This window comes from Malassezia vespertilionis, chromosome 1 (genome assembly GCF_029542925.1).
Source record: "Malassezia vespertilionis chromosome 1, complete sequence".
NCBI lineage: Eukaryota > Fungi > Basidiomycota > Malasseziomycetes > Malasseziales > Malasseziaceae > Malassezia > Malassezia vespertilionis.
The window spans coordinates 1244067-1260451 of NC_079247.1; the positions used below are offsets into that span (position 1 = coordinate 1244067).

The window sequence follows — 16385 nt, forward strand, 5'->3', positions numbered from 1 at the left end:
GTATGACACGGTCTCCACGTTAAATCCCACCGTGGGCACCGTCTTGACTTTCTGTGATAGCTTTAACTTGTACAGAATGGCTGTAGTGAGCAAAACACGTCAACCTACTCGTTTTTCCCGCATTGTCCAGCCCAAGCATAAGCACGCGCAGCTCCATGCTGCCAAAAAGCTTGCCCATCGCCCGAGAAAATGCGGCACCCATCGTAAAAGCAGCGTCGTCAAAAATGGTCCCCACGCGCGACTACAACACGACGCGCTCGTACGTCACGTGTACACTTGCCAAGACCGTGCGCTTTCACCCAACCTGTATGGCGCCCGTGACGCTGCATGCGCGGTGTCATGTCGCGAATGTTGGCGAGGGCGAGGTGCTTTTTGTAGGACAAACATCGTTTGCATCCGGGGTGTGGGTGGGAATCCAGCTGGATGAGCCGCTGGGGAAGAACGACGGATGTGTTAAAGAGAAGCGCTACTTTCACACAAAGCCTGGTTACGGCCTCTTTGTAAGACCGAGTCAGGTGCAGACACTCGAAGAAACGCGTCTACGTACACCAGGACAGGAACCACGCACGTCGCGACTGCATGCCACACCGAGAACTCAACCACGTGTGCAAGCAAGGCAGAGCACGACACCTGTAACCACGCCGCAACGGCCACGGACCGTGGCGCCTGCAGGGCGGCGTGTCGGCCTTAACCAGAGTGCTGCACAGAGTCCATGCATTCGGGGGCACAGTGCAAACGCGGCAAATGCGACGCCGCTGCGCTGCAAGCCGCCGTCTGTGCTGCAGCGCGCAATGAAGATTGAGCAAGCGCAAGACCCGGCGCTGCCGCCAAGCCCCGCAAAACAAGCTTTGCCTGACGAAAAGCCAGACACGTTCATTGAAGCAGACATAGTGCAAGAGCCGCTTTTACAGCAGCTCCACGCGCTCGAAGAGAAGGCCAAGCACGCGGCGGATCGCGCGGCAGCAGCCGAGCAGCGCTGCGCCGAAACACAAGCTGCAAACGCACAAGAAAGTTTTGCACTATCAAAAGCAAATGACACAATTGCATCGTTGCAGGACAAGATCGAAGAGCTAGAAGCGAATCTGGAAATGGCGATGCTTGACCGCGAGATGGCGGAAGAGAAAACAGAGTCATTGGAGCAGGAAGTTGCGCAGCTCAAAGAGCGTACAGAAGAGCTTGCCCTGGAGCTCGAGCTGCACCACGAGCAGGCGACTGCGGAAGAAGTGGCAATGCCTGTGGAGCAAGCGCAGCTGCAGCGCCAGAACGTGCGCTTGCGCGAAGCGCTAGCCAAGCTCCGCGACCTTTTCCACGAAACGGACGAGGAGCAAAAGCGCGAGATCGGCGCACTGCGCAAAGAGCTTGCCGAGGCTGGGAAGATACAGACCGAGTACGAGGGCGTGTGTGACGCATTCGCTAAGGCCAAGCACGTTGCAGAAGAGCTGCGTGCCCAAGCGGATCTTGCAGAGCACGCCGAAGAGATGCTGGAGCAGCTCACGGAGCAGAACGGCGCGCTCCAAGCGCACAACGAATCGCTCCTTGCCGAAGTCCAGGATCTCGAGACGTTGCGTGCAGTCAACGATGAGCTGGAAGAGACACACCTCGAGACAGAGATGCAGCTGCAGCGCGAACTTGACGCGCGCCAAGAGCACTTGGGAGCACTGCGCGCGGAAAAGCAAGCACACGACGCGCAACTCGCCGACTATGATGCGACACTCGGTCAATTCCGCGAGCTGGTCACAAGCCTTACGCGCGAGCTTGCATCGTTGCGCGGCAAGGAGCCAGAACGTGTGTATGCACCTACACTGGACGTGAAAGCGACCAAGATGCACCAGCGTGCAATTCCCTCCGCTTTGGAGCAGCTGGACGCCGAGCAGCTACGAAAACAGCTGTGCATCACGCGCGCGTATGTACCCCCTGCGTTCTGGAGTGTAGATTACGACGCGCTGCGCTCTGTGCTATTCTACGAGCGTGTCGCAAGACTTGGCAGAATTATCTGCGAAACCCTCGCGTCCGGCACCGACGTCCAAGAGCAATTGCTTGCGCGCGCACTCGACGATGCATTGGTGCGCGAATGTATGCTGCGCCACGCACTTGCCCATGCCGCAGCACTCGCCCAGCAAATTGCGGCCGTACTGGGCAGCGCGCCACCCGACGTGTTTATTGCGCATGCCCAGGACCATATAGAGATGGCGCACATGGAGCAGCAACTGCGCGAAGCGCTGACCACGCTCCAGGATGACCGGTTTGAGGAGTCAAGCTGCGCCCAAACATGCGCGCGCATTGTTCCGCTCCTTGAATCCGTCTCTGCATCCTTGCAGGACTATGAAACGCTGGCGGATCTCGCTGCAAAAGAGGCAGGCTCTGCAGCGCTCGCGGCGCACGACGTGGATACATTGCTGGCCGCACTTGGCTACACTCACCAAATGGTCGCGTCGCTCGACGCGCCGAGCGCACCGCTTGCCAAAACGTGCGACGTTCTTTCCTCGCTCGTGCATACCATCCGCCGCGCTTGGCTTCCTGCGGGTAAGATGCGCAAGCACCTGTCCAATTTGTACTCGACAGGCGAGACGATCCGGCTGGCCTCGGTGATGGCGCTTCCAGGCCTCGGCCAGCTCTCCTCCACGCTTGTTTCTGGCGCTGTTGCGATGGCGAACGCGGTGGGAGGGCAGATCGAGGACAATGCAGATGCGTTGTTTGCGGCAGTGCAAGGTGCACTTTTAAACGTGGATCTCGACATGTTCCAGAAACAAGCAACGGAGCTGGCCTCGACCATGGATGCGCTGTGCGCCGTGACGCACAATGCAGACAATGTAGTGCAGATCGTCGTCGATACGCCGTGGGAGGCGCGCGCTGTGGAAATGCACGCGGAAATGCGGCGCAATACAGAGGCCGAGGAGCGCGAAGCGGCATTGAACGGGTGCTTGCAGGCACTGTACAAAGATCTCAGGCGCCGAGACGATGCTTTGGATGCGGCAGCACTCAAGGTCGAGCGCGTCAAGCACCAGCTCGACAAGGCGAGGGAAATGGCGACGGGCGCGACGGACATGCACGCAAAGGTCGAGGCACTGGAAGGCAAACTGCGCGAGGCACAAGAGACTGTGCCAAGTGCAGTGCAAGATACAGCGCAGCATGTGGTGGGCGTCTACGATCTGCGCCGCGCATTGGACACGCTGCGCCAGGAAAACATGTACTTGCGCAGCAGCGCGCACTTGGAGAAGCTTGCGCAGCTCGCGCCGCTCGCAACGCCGCCGCCGACGCCGCCGCCGTGCGCTGCCGATGTTGAAGCGCTGGGTCCTTTGCATGCGCGTACGCTGCGCCTCGCTACATTGCCCCGCGTCGTCAACGTAGCGCAAACGCCCGAGAAGGGGTGGCGGTCTGTGCGAACCATGCCGCGTGGGCAGTATGTACAACAGATGGAGGATTGTGCGCGTGTTGCGCAAAGCATTGAGGCGCTTGCGCAGCGGTACGAAGTGATTAGATACCCATAGACACCTACACTGCCGCTACGAATCAAAAAGTGCCGCTACGAATCCATATGCCGTATCGCTACAAACGGCTGTGCCACGCAAGCTCTTGAAGACGACGACGGCCTTCGCTGTCGCCGTACAGCACATCAATCTGCTCCTCGAGGCTCACGCCAAACGCAGCGACGAGTGCCTCCTGAATCGTGCTCACAAATACAGTCTTTATTTGGTCGCGCACATTCGCAGGCAAGTCCTGATGAAACTCTTTGCGGTTGCGCTTTGGAAGTATGATTTTCTGAATGCCCGCGCGGTGTGCGCCCAGCAGCTTTTCCTTGATGCCTCCCACGGGCGTCACAAATCCACGCAGCGTAATCTCGCCTGTCATGGCGAGACGTGGGTCCAAAGGAACACGCAGGTACAGGCTGACGAGCGCGCAGGTCATGGCAACGCCTGCGCTCGGACCGTCTTTGGGCGTTGCGCCCGAGGGAATGTGCAAATGCACGTCGTTTTTTGGAAACGCGGATTCGCGGCTCGCGGTGATGCCGAGCGCAAAGGCGTGCGATTTGACCCAGGAGAAGGCAAGCTCTGCCGATTCGCGGATCACGTCGCCCAAAGAGCCAGTAAGGCGCAGCGCCGCGGTGCCAGGGGGCATAAAAGCACACTCTATGTGCAGAATGCCGCCGTTCCCCGAGCCCTGATACGCCATGCCAGCCGCCACGCCGGGGATGCCGTCCAAGTCCGCGATTTCTGGCTCGTAGGTCTCGAGGCCAAGAATATGCTGCAAATCTTCGACGTGTACGACGGGGTCGTAAGGCTTGGCTCTCGCAGACTCGTTTTTGCCAACGTTGCGGTGCTCGGCGTATTCCACGGCTTTGGAACGGACCACGTCGCCGATCCTGCGCTCCATAGAGCGAACACCAGCCTCGCGTGTATATGAGGTGGCAATTTTAAGCAGCACATCGTCATCCATGACAAGCTGCGAGGGCTGCAGTCCTTGTGCTTCGATTTGCTTCGGGAGGATATGGCGGCGCGCAATGGATACCTTTTCGTCGTACGTGTAGCCCGGGACGGACACGACATCGGTCCTGTCCAGAAGCGGCTCGGGAATAGTGTCGAGTGTGTTGGCCGTGGCAATAAAAAGTACACGGCTCAAGTCAATAGGTACATTGATGTAGTGATCTTTGAACGCGTGGTTCTGCTCGGGGTCGAGCACTTCGAGCAGGGCGGCGGTCGGGTCGCCATGCAGTGCATTTCCGCTCGCGAGCTTGTCGACTTCGTCCAATAGCATCACACAGTCGCTCGTCTTGGCGCGGCGCAGCGCGCTGACAATGGAGCCTGGCAGTGCTCCTACATAGGTGCGGCGATGGCCTCGAATCTCTGCCTCGTCGCGCACACCGCCGAGGGAGATGCGCGTGAATGGGCGATTGAGGGCGGCGGCGAGCGAGCGGGCAATCGAAGTCTTGCCTGTGCCGGGCGGGCCGACCAACAAGAGGATGGGGCCTTTGTACTGCACAGCGATGCGCTCAGCGTGCAGTGCGTGCTCCATGCCTTGCGCCTCCTCTTTTGCCTGCACTTGCTTGAGCTGGAGGACGGCGAGATACTCAAGGATGCGCTTCTTGATCTTGTCGAGGCCAAAATGATCCGCTTCCAGCACGCGACGCGCGCGCGGAACAAGCGGCTCGTCGGGAATTGTAGGCGCGGCCGAGTTCGGCACAACCGATTCGATCGACTCGGGATCCATATCTGCCGTAACACGCTCCCAAGGCAAATCGACCATCGTTTCAAGGTAGTTCATCAAAATACCACGCTCCATGCTTTGAGGGGGCATGCGGCGTAAGCGCTTGAGCTCCTGGTTGCACACTTTGCGCGCTTCTGACGAGAGCTGGGCGACGCTGATGCGCTCGGCAAGCGCATTGAGTTCGTCGGTGCTGTCATCATCGCCGTCGTCAGGATCCTCTCCTTTCCTTTCCGGTGCGCGGATCGGCATATTGTTCAGCGTGCGGCGAACGGTAGGCCCGCTTTCGCTCATGTTCGGGATGCGGATGATCACATTGCGTTTGTCGCCCCAGCTCTTGTTATCTGTCTTGAGCACGCGCAAGGAAGACGCTACCGATGGGTTGATGTGCGAGAGCTGCGAAATAATTACTTCCAGCTGGCCGCGCGCCAAGGCAGATCGGTGCTGATCATAAAGCGCGTACGGGACATTGACGAGCATCTCGCGCATGATTTTCACACGCTCAATGCCGCGCTCAAGCATGGCAGCGGTAAACTCAATACGCGCTTCCGTGGAGAGGAGAGTAAGGTGGTGCAAGCGGTCTTCCCACGAGCAGGCGCCACCGAGCGCACCGACCAACAGATCGGCAAGCATTCCAGCACTGATCTGGTCCATATCGCGCATGAGCGCGTTCAGACGCTTAACCAGCGTTAGCGGCAGCATCGGCACGCGCGAGACGATGGAGTTAATCTGCGTGTCGTTGGGCGCAGTGTCCGTGCCAAGCTGAGACATGAGCAATCGCGCAGCGCCACGCATCCGCATCACTGCGTCCGAGTCGGCACTCGCTGCAGTGGAGCGGTAATCGTCAGGGAACGGGTGCACATTGGTGATCGGTATGGGAGGAACGTGAGGTGCCGAAGGCGGGCTGGGGTGTGGCGTCAAAGAATCGCCAATTTGGACACGCATGATGCCAGACACTAGCAGGCAGCACTCGTCCGACGTCGGCGAGTTGATGAGGCGCAAGACGCGTGCGGCACATCCCCAAGTGTAGTAATCGCGCATCAGCTCCTTGCCGCTCGTATCCATGCTTTCGTGGATTTCATCGAAGCCAGGGTGCATGCGGGGAACGCAGTTGACCACGACGGGCCGCTGCGTTTGGAGCTGCGTCAGCTCGTTACGATCAAACTTGGGCGGCTCGATTCCGCTTTTCTTGGCGCTGCGCACAAAATCGTCTTCCGCTTGTTGCTGTTCGTGCTCGCTAGCCATCTTTCGCTCTTGCAGGGCCGTGCGCAGGAGGCCGAGACATTCAACTTGATGCATCGGCACGCTAACTACCAAGCCAGGGTGCAGTACGAGTGGGTAAGGCAATTTCAGCACCGGTAGGCGCGTTGGAATCGCCGCATGCTCAGAATCTGGATCCATCCTATGCGGCAATGGCTATCAATGGGGTATCAGTGGCGGGGTCCCTTGTGCTCGAGCGCGTTGTCGGCCGAGACCCCGCTGTTGGCGCACGAGACCTCCACGTTGGCTCGCTGCCAACGCTGCGTGTCGATGCGTTGGGGTGGTGCTGTGGCGCATGTGCGCTCCATGACGCGTGCGGTGCGTGGGGTACATATGCAGGCATCCTCGGCGCCCGTTCGTGTGCGCTTCGCACCGTCGCCAACGGGGTACCTGCATGTAGGCGGGCTGCGCACCGCATTGTTCAACCATTTGTTCGCAAGGCACAGCGGAGGAGTATGGGTGTTGCGCATCGAGGACACGGACCAGTCGCGGTATGTGCCGGGATCAGTCGAGGCGCTACAGGACACGCTTGCATGGGCGGGTCTCGACTACGACGAGGGACCCGGAAAAGAAGGTTTGTATGGCCCGTACCGCCAGTCGGAGCGCTTGCCAAAGTACCGCGCGTACGCAAAACGGCTTCTTGGCGCCGGGCGTGCGTACTGCGATTTTCGCGCGCAGAAAAAAAATCCGGACGTTACAGCGGCACGCTCGTCTGCATTACTCCGCGACGCGTACCTTCCTTCCACAGATGAGGAAACGCAAGCGCGCATTGCGCGGGGCGAGCCCTACGTCGTTCGCCTCAGAATGGATCCGGAGCGCACATTCAGCTATATAGACGGCGTATTTGGGCAAATGAACTTTCGTCCCGATGCCGTCGCCGGGCGTACAGACGACCCCATTCTTCTGAAAAGCGACGGCTGGCCAACGTACCATCTTGCGAGTGTGGTCGACGATAGCGAGATGCGGATATCGCATGTATTGCGGGGCGAAGAGTGGCTTCCGTCCATGCCAAAGCATCTTGCGCTGTACGAGGCGATCGGCGCAGCGCCGCCGCAGTTTGTGCACTTGCCGTTGCTCGTCAATGCGGATGGGAGTAAGCTGTCCAAGCGGTCGGGGGATGTGCGCGTGGAAGACTACCGAACCAGGGGAGTCGAGCCCGAGACGCTGGTTAATCTCTGCGCACTTACGGGCTACAATCACCAGCCCAATGGTGCAGACACGACGAGTTCCGATGTCATGTTCATGGACCAGCTTGCTGCCCAATTCTCCCTCGCGCGCATTTCGCATTCGCGTGCGACGCTGCCGATGGACAAGCTTTCTTTTCTTAATAGGCGGCACATTGCGCAAAAGCTGCATGATGCAATGCAGCAGCCAGGCGGCAAAGCACACACGGCGATGCTTGCGCGCCTGCGGCCTCTGTTTGCCGAGGCACTGGGCGTGTCAGCGGCAGATTGGCCAGATACGTACATACTTCAGGCTGCCGGACTCGGATGCGAACGAGTCGATACCCTCGCCGAGATTCCAACGCAGATGGACTACTTGTTTCACGAGTCTGCATGGGACGCGAATGAATGCGTCAAGTTTCGCGCAAGTATTCCAGATGAATCGTTCGCCGCTGTGCTTACCAAGGCGCGCGACTTTTTCGACGCGATGCGCTCCGACGAGCCAATCCATGCGCAGCTGCAAGAGTGGATGCAAGACCTTGCTCCTTGCGTAGATGGCGGGCGTGCGGCTATTCAAAAGTCGCTTCGCATTGCACTTACAGGGCGACGGGTGGGTATCATGTATGAACACTAATGTACAGGCAGGACCGCCGTTGGCGGATATAGCCCGCTTGCTGGGACGCGAGCGCACCGTAGTCCGCATCGCCGAAGCGATTGCACGGGACAAAGATGCACGCTCATGATCCGGATTTGCTCTGCATCGCATCGACCATCTCGCGGAACTGGCGTTAGAGTCGTAGGCACGTACCTGGGCAATGATCTCGGCTTCTTTTTTGGCGTGTGCTTCGGCTTGGAGGCGCAGCTGTGCGCGCTTCTCTTCGCCAGAAATCACCTGGTTCTCTTTGCGTGTTCGCACCGCATTCATGGCTTGGTGCCGCGAACCGCTCATGACGTAGCCTGCGCGCTCAAGCGCTTGAATGCGCTCCGTGTCGAGGCCAATCTCACCGCGCCGAGGAATGCGCTTGCCATCCTGTACATACGACGCCATAGCCATGCCTTCGCCGGGGAGAAGTCCGGGGCCGTACGCATGGCTGCGACATGGCTCGCGCTCGTGGAGCGGTGCAGGCTGCGGCCCGATCGGCTCGTCGTCATGCGCAAGGCCCGTGCCCATTTCAAGTTGCGCGACTTGCTCTTCATTTCTACGGCAAGCATGGTCAGCCTCTCTGAAATGCTTCGGGGAGCGCGTGCGGTGTCGATGCGAATGGTGCCGGGAATGCCGGTGCCGGTGCCGATGCTTCTGCTCGTGACGTTCTTCGCCGTGTGAACGATGACGCTCGTCAGCACGGGGACGGCTCGGCGAGGGCGGCCAGATGGTATATTCAGAAGTTGCACGCACCGCATTGCGTTCTGCTGCTCGGTCTTGCGCGCCTGTGCTGCCGCGTGCAGCTGCGCTGTCTTGCACACTCGACGCCATCGGCACACTGGCAGCGGCAAGCGCCGCACCGTTTTGGCACGTGACATGTCCAGTGGGCAAAGGCTTCTCCGGGAGCGCACGACAGTTTTACCAGCGCCAAGCACTGCCGTGTGTCTAGCAACCGAGTATTCCAATACCGTGACACGAACTGTACAACCAGCTTGGCTGTTTGATGATTTTTTTTTTGCAAGCACTTTCCACTACCACCGACGCTATCGCCGACAACTCGACGCGCCAAGCCACCATTTTTCATCATTACCTCTTAGCGTTGTGCGTACATCTTTTGGAAAGTCTGACCACAGAAATCATTATGACTATCGTGAACATACGCCGCGACGTGGAAGATAAGTTTTACCGCTATCGGTACGTACTGCTCTTACGCCGCTGACCGTGCAGCATGCCTCTTTTGGAAACGAAAATCGAAGGACGCGGCAATGGTATCAAAACTGTGGTACCCAACATGTCTGAAATTTCTCGTGCCTTGAGCCGTCCTCCTGCCTGTACGTATACAAGTGTGCTTACAGCAGACCCCACAAAATTCTTTGGGTGCGAGCTCGGCGCGCAGACTGTCATTGATGAGAAGAACGACCGCTACATTGTGAATGGCGCACACGACGCCAACCGATTGCGTGAGCTTTTAGACGGATTCATCGACAAGTTTGTGCTTTGTGGCGAATGCAAAAACCCCGAGACTGACTTAAAAATTCGCAACGGCGACATTCTCCGCGACTGCAAGGCGTGCGGTAAGCGCACCTATGTGGATATGCGCCACAAACTCACCACGTACATTAGCAAGAACCCTCCTCCGAAGCGCGTCAAAGGCGCAAAAGGTGCGGGTGCAGCCTCAGGTCAAACTGTCTCCACCGGAGACGACGACGAAAACGGCGGCAGCGACGACGAGCTCACCCGCCGCATCCACTCTGAAGCCGCACATATTCCCACGGCCGAGCAGCGCGGCGCGGACAAGGACGACGATTGGTCCGTGGATACCTCAGAGGCTGCTGTAGCGCAGCGCGTCAAGGCGCTCGAGGGAACGCTGAATAATGTGCTGGGCCTGGATGACGACGAGGATGACGACGAGTCGAGTCCGTATTCGCAGCTCTGCTCGTGGATCCTGGAGGAGCGCCAGGACGGAAAGCTGCCGAGTGCTGCGGACGTGTACCGCAAAGTGCAAGAGCTTGGTATTGAAAAGAAGCACAAGACGCTTCAGGCGCTTTTCCAGGCGCTGTTTGACGAGAGTGCGCCGCAGCAAGTCGAGCAGTACGGCCCGCTTCTGATCAAGCTGGTCACCTCGGAGAAGCACCAAAAGGCGATGCTGGGCGGTATAGAGAGACTTGCTGGCGTGCAGTACCCAGCGCTCGTCCCGAACGGCGTGCCGAAAATTCTCATGGCATTGTATCAAATTGATGTGCTGGACGAAGAGGTGGTGCGCCAATGGGGCACGCATGTCTCGAAGAAATATGTGGATAAAGACACGTCGAAACGCGTTCGCAAGGCCGCATCGCCGTTTATTGAATGGCTCGACCAGGCGGATGACGAGAGTGACGAGACGGAAAACACCGATGCAGGCCCCGAGGCAGGGGACAGCGATTTAGACGACCTCTAAGTCGCGTTCTACGTAGCGCACGATTAGTCATCATTAACGGCTCCTCTCCCACGCGCAACCGCGCCGTTGGCGTTGGGATGCAGCCGCACGAAGCGTCGCCGTGGACGGCGAGCTATGGGCTGAACACGGGCACCTACCCACTACCTGAATCTTTAAAGCCTGTGACACAGGAGCAGTCGGGCGGGCCCCTACCTGATATCCTGGACCGTCCGCGTGACAGGACACGCTCCAGCGAAGTGAATGTAAGTTCGCTGCAGTTCTTGTTTGCGCAGATGGTGACGTATGCACAAGAGCGTGTGAATGGTATTTCCGAGTTTGAACGGCTGCTAGCATCGATGGGCGTGCATGTTGGCTACCGCATGGTGGTGCTCTGGTCGCACCGTATCCAGACCAGCCAAAACCCCAAGAAGCCAAAGCGCGAGACGCGGCTTTTGCCGACGCTGCTTTGGATTCACAGCACATTGTGGAAGTCACTGTTTGGAATGCAAGCGGATAGCCTGGAACGCAGTGCAGAGCAGGGACGAGGTGATGAGTGTACGTACACACATTCTAACGACAGACATGATATCCTCCAACAACCCTCTCTTCTCGCGCGCGATTAGCATTCCCAAAGAGATGGATCAATTGAGTGTAGAGGCATTTGTCGCTGGGATTGTGGAAGGTGCTTTGGATGGACTTGGGTTTCCCGCGCGCGTGACAGCACACTCGGTGCCCACCGAACAGTTTCCGAACCGCACCACGATCTTGATCAAGCTCGACCCAAGCGTCATGGAGCGCGAGACAACGATGGGTGGGCCGTAGAAAATAGTATACAGGTATCCCTTCTATAGTATGGGTATCTATGACGCATCCGACACAAAGTAGTCCCGAAACGCGGGCTCGCCTCGCAGTACGGGCAGCTGTTGCATGGTTTCATATACGTGGTGAAACAAGAATGGGAATCGACGGGTGAAATAAAATAGGAAGCCATCGGGGATTTCCCCAAGCTGCTTTTGTAGCGCCTGCGGCATATCCTGAAAGTGGTGCTTCTTGTTCCGGATTACGCGCAACAGATCCTGGATGCTCGCTTGGTCGTACTTGCGAAACCTGCCGACATCGTCCAAGAAAGCCTTGTCAAACGCGCGGCGCCAGTCGGACCCAATCACCTTGTCCGCATTGAGCTCCAGCAATGCAAGTGCCGGTGCCGGCGGCTCGCGCTCCAGCGTTTCCAGACGATCGCTCACGTCCTGCAAAAATGCAAGCCGTTTCTGTGCGCTCCAGAAAAATGGATGGATGGCGACGTGGGCTGCCAGTGGCCGGTTAGCCGGTTCGCGATCAATCATGCTCTTAATCAGCGCTTGTATTTCTGCCACTTCGTCGCAAGTGTCACCCAGCGGAGCAAGATCGTAGCACTGCTTCAGAATGTTGATCTCGCGCTCGTACTGCGTGCCGAACGGATGCCCTCCTTGTGTGAGCAGGTAAAATGCGACACAGCCCAAAGAAAAGATGTCGACGGCGCGTGTCAAGCGCCCTGCTTCGTCGCCCATCGATCCATCATTCGTAAGCAAGGGATGCCTGCCAAACAAGACTTCCGGCGCGCGCCATCCAACAGTCCCGCCAGGCTGTGTCATGGACTGGCTAAAACTGTTCTGTGCCGCACCGTCGATGCGCTTCGAAAGACCAAAGTCCGACAAGAGCACGCGTAGTTTGTTCCCTGGTTTTTGCTGGACTAGGATATTTTGCGGCTTGATATCGCGGTGCACAATCGAGAGTGAGTGGAGATGCTGCAGCCCGGCGGTGATCTGCAGAAATGCATCGCGCGGCTCGAGGAACGGAGAGAGTGCGGAAAACTCGGCGGGGCGCTCGACCAAATCGGCGATGCTCGCAGGGCACTGCTCCAAGGCGATAAAGAGAAAATTCGGCGTGAGTTCTTGGCAATAGTGCCTTATCACGTTGGGGTGGTTATCGGCAGACTGCAGCAAAGACACTTCCTTGGACGCAATCTGCACAAAATCACGGAGTAAGCGCTTCACAGCAACAGCACGGCCTTGAAACTCGCCCCGGAAAACCACCGTGCCAGACGAGCCGTACCCAAGCACCTCGCTGCTGAGTTGGAGCGAGGTGGGATTGTCGTTTGCATTCAACAGCGTGTTGGCAGGCAGCTCTGTATTCTCCACGCTAGGCGCATGGGAGAAAAACGAGTCGCTCCCTCGGTCCGGCACCGAGGGCGTCTCGGCGCGATTTCCTCGTGCGGATACAGTCGCTCCAGCGCGACGCCCACGTCGACGGCGGCGGCGCTTCGCAGCGTCCTCTCCCGGCGCATGCACACTTTCCTCTTCGGAGCTCTCCGGCACCTTTGTGGGAATGCGCGGCTTTGGTGTGTGTCGTTTGTCGTCCCAGGCGGTCTCTTCAAACAAAAGTGCATCTGTGCTGAGCACAACCGGCGCTCTGCCTGCATGAATGACTTGGTAGCCGCGGAGAAGAACAAAGAGAAGCAGTGCCGCGCCAAGCAGCCGCAGCGTGATATACCCAGAAGGCACAAGCGCACGACCGGATGCAAAAAATCCAGGGCTGGCAGGCAGCGAAGGGAGCGTTTCTGCTGGCCCAATTCTCGGCATGCCACGCCCGACAGTGTCGAGTAAAGGCACGCCAATATGATTTGGCACGTTCGACACGTCGTATCCCCCTACAAACGCAGCCAAACTGTCCGACGTGATCAGCGGCTCGTGCCCAGGCTGTGTAATCGCCGCGTGATCCGTTGTTTCCACGAGTGGAAATCGCGCGCGGCCAAGTGCGTACAGTGCGCCGCTCCCTGCACTGCCAAGGTAGGTGCTCGGCGCACCCACGCCTTCCTGCTGCGCAATGATTTCCGGAAGCATGCGTGCACTGTGCGGTACAACCATGGGACGCAGCAACGAAGCATGGGCCATCGGTGCAAAGACGACGTCGAAAATGTCCACGGCGGTGGAGTTCAGCACATGTTTCCACAAGAGCGGCGGCAGTGGCTGCGCACCCCGCTTGGGATTCTTGGCAAGACGCATATCAAAGCACATGATGGCGTTCGTCTCGGGCGATGCAAGCATCGCGCGGCTATCGTGCTGTGGATTGCTCTCCCACAATGCCGCAACATCGCGATCCGCATTGTTCGGTGCATACACACTATACCGTAGCGTCTGCACCGCTTCCGGGTCATTTCGTACATGAACCGTGAGTGTATAGTCTGTGCGCCCTATATAGACCCAGGGCGATTCGATTGCGTCCGCGTCACTTTTGTGCATGTACGAGTATTTGGGCGTTTCTTCGTGCGCAACCTGTGCATCGCGCGAGTCATACATGGCCGCAATCTTTCCGGTGAACAAGTTGATCTCGACAAGCTGTGTTTGTTTCTCTGCGACAAAGATCCGCGTATCGTCGCTGCGCAGCGAAAAAGGGCTGAGCTCGACCAGGTCGGGCAGCGAAAAAGGCATCTTTTCCAGCTTTGGCACCTGTATGCCTTGGTCCTGTGCGGCACGCAACACGTACATGTCTCCCCCGGAAGACGGCTCCACAATGTATATCCCGTTTGTCTGCAGTGTTTTGATCATGGCAGGGTCGCCGCTCGCGATGGCTTCGGCGGCAATCTGCTGCAGGGAACGCTGCTCTTTGCCAAAAAATGACGCTACAAGCGGCCGCAGTATCGGAAACGTGCTATCTGACACTCGGGCGCGCAACGACCAAAGCGACGCGCCGCTCGCACGGTCAAGTCCGTGCAGGCTGCCGTCCACAGACGTCGCTAGGACAATATTCGACAACTCGAGGTCCGCTAGTCCGATCGGAAGGGATGCGTACGGCGTGTTGGTATTTCCCCATAATGCAACATCACGCATATCCCGCGCCGCACACGCAGAAAGCGCACACGCGAGCATGCACCATGCCCCACGGAGCCGCACGCGCATGCTTGGATGCAGAAGCGTACACGCGGCGCCCCACGTGGCAAAAACCACGTTGCGCCAGCGGCGCTGCTCGTCTCTATCCACGATGGCGACGGCGGTTGTCGACGACCAGCAGCCACATACACTGCAAGGCGTCATTGATCAAAAGACGCTGAAATGGGTATTTTGCGGAGGTAAAGGTGGCGTGGGAAAGACGACGACTTCGTGTGCGCTCGCAATCCAGTTGGCGCGTGTGCGCGAGAGTGTCTTGCTCATCTCGACCGACCCTGCACACAATCTTTCCGACGCATTTGGCCAAAAGTTCGGGCGCGAGGCAGCCAAGGTGAATGGATTTGATAACCTGAGCGCCATGGAGATCGATCCGACGAGCAGCATGCAGGAGATGATCGAGCAATGTACGTTGTCGTGTGCGCACTCACCGTAGCCGAGCAGCAGGGCGGTGCGATGGCGCCGTTTATGCAGGACCTTGCTTTTGCAATTCCTGGTGTGGATGAGGCGATGGGATTTGCCGAGATTATGAAACTGGTCAAGTCTATGGAGTACAGTGTCGTGGTGTTTGACACGGCGCCGACTGGCCACACGCTGCGCTTTTTGAGCTTCCCGTCCGTACTGGAAAAAGCACTTGCCAAGTTTAGCACGTTTGGCCGCAGCTTGGGTCCGATGTTCTCACAAATGTCGAGCATGCTGGGCGGCGGGAACGGCGGCTCGCCAGACGACATGTTTGGCAAGCTCGAGTCTATGCGCCAAGTGATTACCGAAGTGAACACGCAGTTCAAGGATGAGACCAAGACCACGTTTGTGTGTGTGTGCATTGCCGAGTTCCTTTCTCTCTATGAAACGGAGCGCCTCATCCAGGAGCTGACGCAGTACGGGATCGATACACACGCGATTGTATGCAACCAGCTGCTGTACCCCAAGCCAGGGTCCACGTGCGAGCATTGCCGAGTGCGCAAGGCGATGCAGGACAAGTATGTGGACGAGATGCTCGATTTGTACGCGGAGGACTTCAACGTTGTTCGCGTACCGCTCTTGACGGAGGAAGTGCGTGGGTCGCAGAAGCTCGCCGGACTCTCGGAGTACCTCGTAAAACCGTACGAGCCAACGCAGGCGTAACTAGGCGCCCGCACGAACGAGGGGAGGAAACAATGTAGCTCTGTAGTTAGTATGCACCCTCCAACGTACTCGGGTGAGACAACCACTGCGCGCCCATTTTTCCGCGCGGTCTGCTGTTTGGTATCGCGGGGCAATGATTTTCGCATATCGAAGCCATCCTCGGTCGGGATGACGCTGTTGCCGCGGTAGTAGGCATTTACGCGGCGGTATACAGAGTACCCGCGCTTCTCATACATCCCAATCGCATTCACGTTCGACGGACGCACAAACAAGTCGACAAAGAAGGCATGGTAGGCGTGCTCCGAGATTAGCTCAAAAAAGTCCATCATCATTTGAGCTACGCCAAGCCTCCTGTACTCTGGAGCAACAGTGACAGCAGTGACATGCCCATGCAGCGTCAGCTGGTCTGGCTTCGCGTTCTTACTTGGGGGCTCGCAACCTTCTGCTTTGCCGAGCACGTACCCCATCAATTGGTTTGTGTGCGGAGCACACGCCGTGAGTGTCATATCAGGCCATTGTGCAAGGTATCTTAAATAAAATCCGCTGCTGTACGTCTCTGTCCAGTGGTCCATGTTTACATTGTTAAAGGCAAACAAATCCTCCGCACGAAACGGCCGCACGGTGGTCATGGTCGACTATGCGCAAAAATGGCCAAATCG

At 58.0% G+C, this 16385-nt stretch overlaps 8 protein-coding genes across 8 annotated transcripts; 5 read left to right on the forward strand and 3 right to left on the reverse strand.

The window, feature by feature from the left end:
* Positions 1-308: 308 nt before the first annotated feature.
* On the forward strand, positions 309-3488 carry MVES1_000697 (uncharacterized protein; the record flags this gene model as incomplete). The annotated part of the gene is made up of 1 exon (XM_056205553.1): positions 309-3488. The coding sequence occupies one exon, from the start codon at positions 309-311 to the stop codon at positions 3486-3488; it is 3180 nt and encodes a 1059-aa protein (XP_056061528.1).
* A 58-nt stretch (positions 3489-3546) lies between these two features.
* Positions 3547-6600, reverse strand: MVES1_000698 (endopeptidase La; the record flags this gene model as incomplete). The annotated part of the gene is made up of 1 exon (XM_056205554.1): positions 3547-6600. One exon carries the CDS (start codon positions 6598-6600, stop codon positions 3547-3549), a length of 3054 nt encoding a protein of 1017 aa, XP_056061529.1.
* A 165-nt stretch (positions 6601-6765) lies between these two features.
* On the forward strand, positions 6766-8256 carry MSE1 (glutamate--tRNA ligase; the record flags this gene model as incomplete). The annotated part of the gene is made up of 2 exons (XM_056205555.1): positions 6766-6777; positions 6799-8256. 2 exons carry the CDS (start codon positions 6766-6768, stop codon positions 8254-8256), a joined length of 1470 nt encoding a protein of 489 aa, XP_056061530.1.
* Positions 8257-8359: 103 nt separating this feature from the next.
* Positions 8360-8793, reverse strand: MVES1_000700 (uncharacterized protein; the record flags this gene model as incomplete). The annotated part of the gene is made up of 2 exons (XM_056205556.1): positions 8360-8404; positions 8431-8793. 2 exons carry the CDS (start codon positions 8791-8793, stop codon positions 8360-8362), a joined length of 408 nt encoding a protein of 135 aa, XP_056061531.1.
* A 613-nt stretch (positions 8794-9406) lies between these two features.
* TIF5 (eukaryotic translation initiation factor 5) lies at positions 9407-10702 on the forward strand (the record flags this gene model as incomplete). The annotated part of the gene is made up of 3 exons (XM_056205557.1): positions 9407-9459; positions 9493-9596; positions 9624-10702. 3 exons carry the CDS (start codon positions 9407-9409, stop codon positions 10700-10702), a joined length of 1236 nt encoding a protein of 411 aa, XP_056061532.1.
* A 77-nt stretch (positions 10703-10779) lies between these two features.
* trs31 (Trafficking protein particle complex subunit 31) lies at positions 10780-11503 on the forward strand (the record flags this gene model as incomplete). Its single annotated transcript, XM_056205558.1, has 2 exons — positions 10780-11236; positions 11262-11503. 2 exons carry the CDS (start codon positions 10780-10782, stop codon positions 11501-11503), a joined length of 699 nt encoding a protein of 232 aa, XP_056061533.1.
* A 38-nt stretch (positions 11504-11541) lies between these two features.
* Positions 11542-14616, reverse strand: IRE1 (non-specific serine/threonine protein kinase; the record flags this gene model as incomplete). The annotated part of the gene is made up of 1 exon (XM_056205559.1): positions 11542-14616. The coding sequence occupies one exon, from the start codon at positions 14614-14616 to the stop codon at positions 11542-11544; it is 3075 nt and encodes a 1024-aa protein (XP_056061534.1).
* An 82-nt stretch (positions 14617-14698) lies between these two features.
* Positions 14699-15726, forward strand: GET3 (arsenite-transporting ATPase; the record flags this gene model as incomplete). The annotated part of the gene is made up of 2 exons (XM_056205560.1): positions 14699-15008; positions 15038-15726. The coding sequence occupies 2 exons, from the start codon at positions 14699-14701 to the stop codon at positions 15724-15726; spliced, it is 999 nt and encodes a 332-aa protein (XP_056061535.1).
* Between the last annotated feature and the right edge of the window lie 659 nt (positions 15727-16385).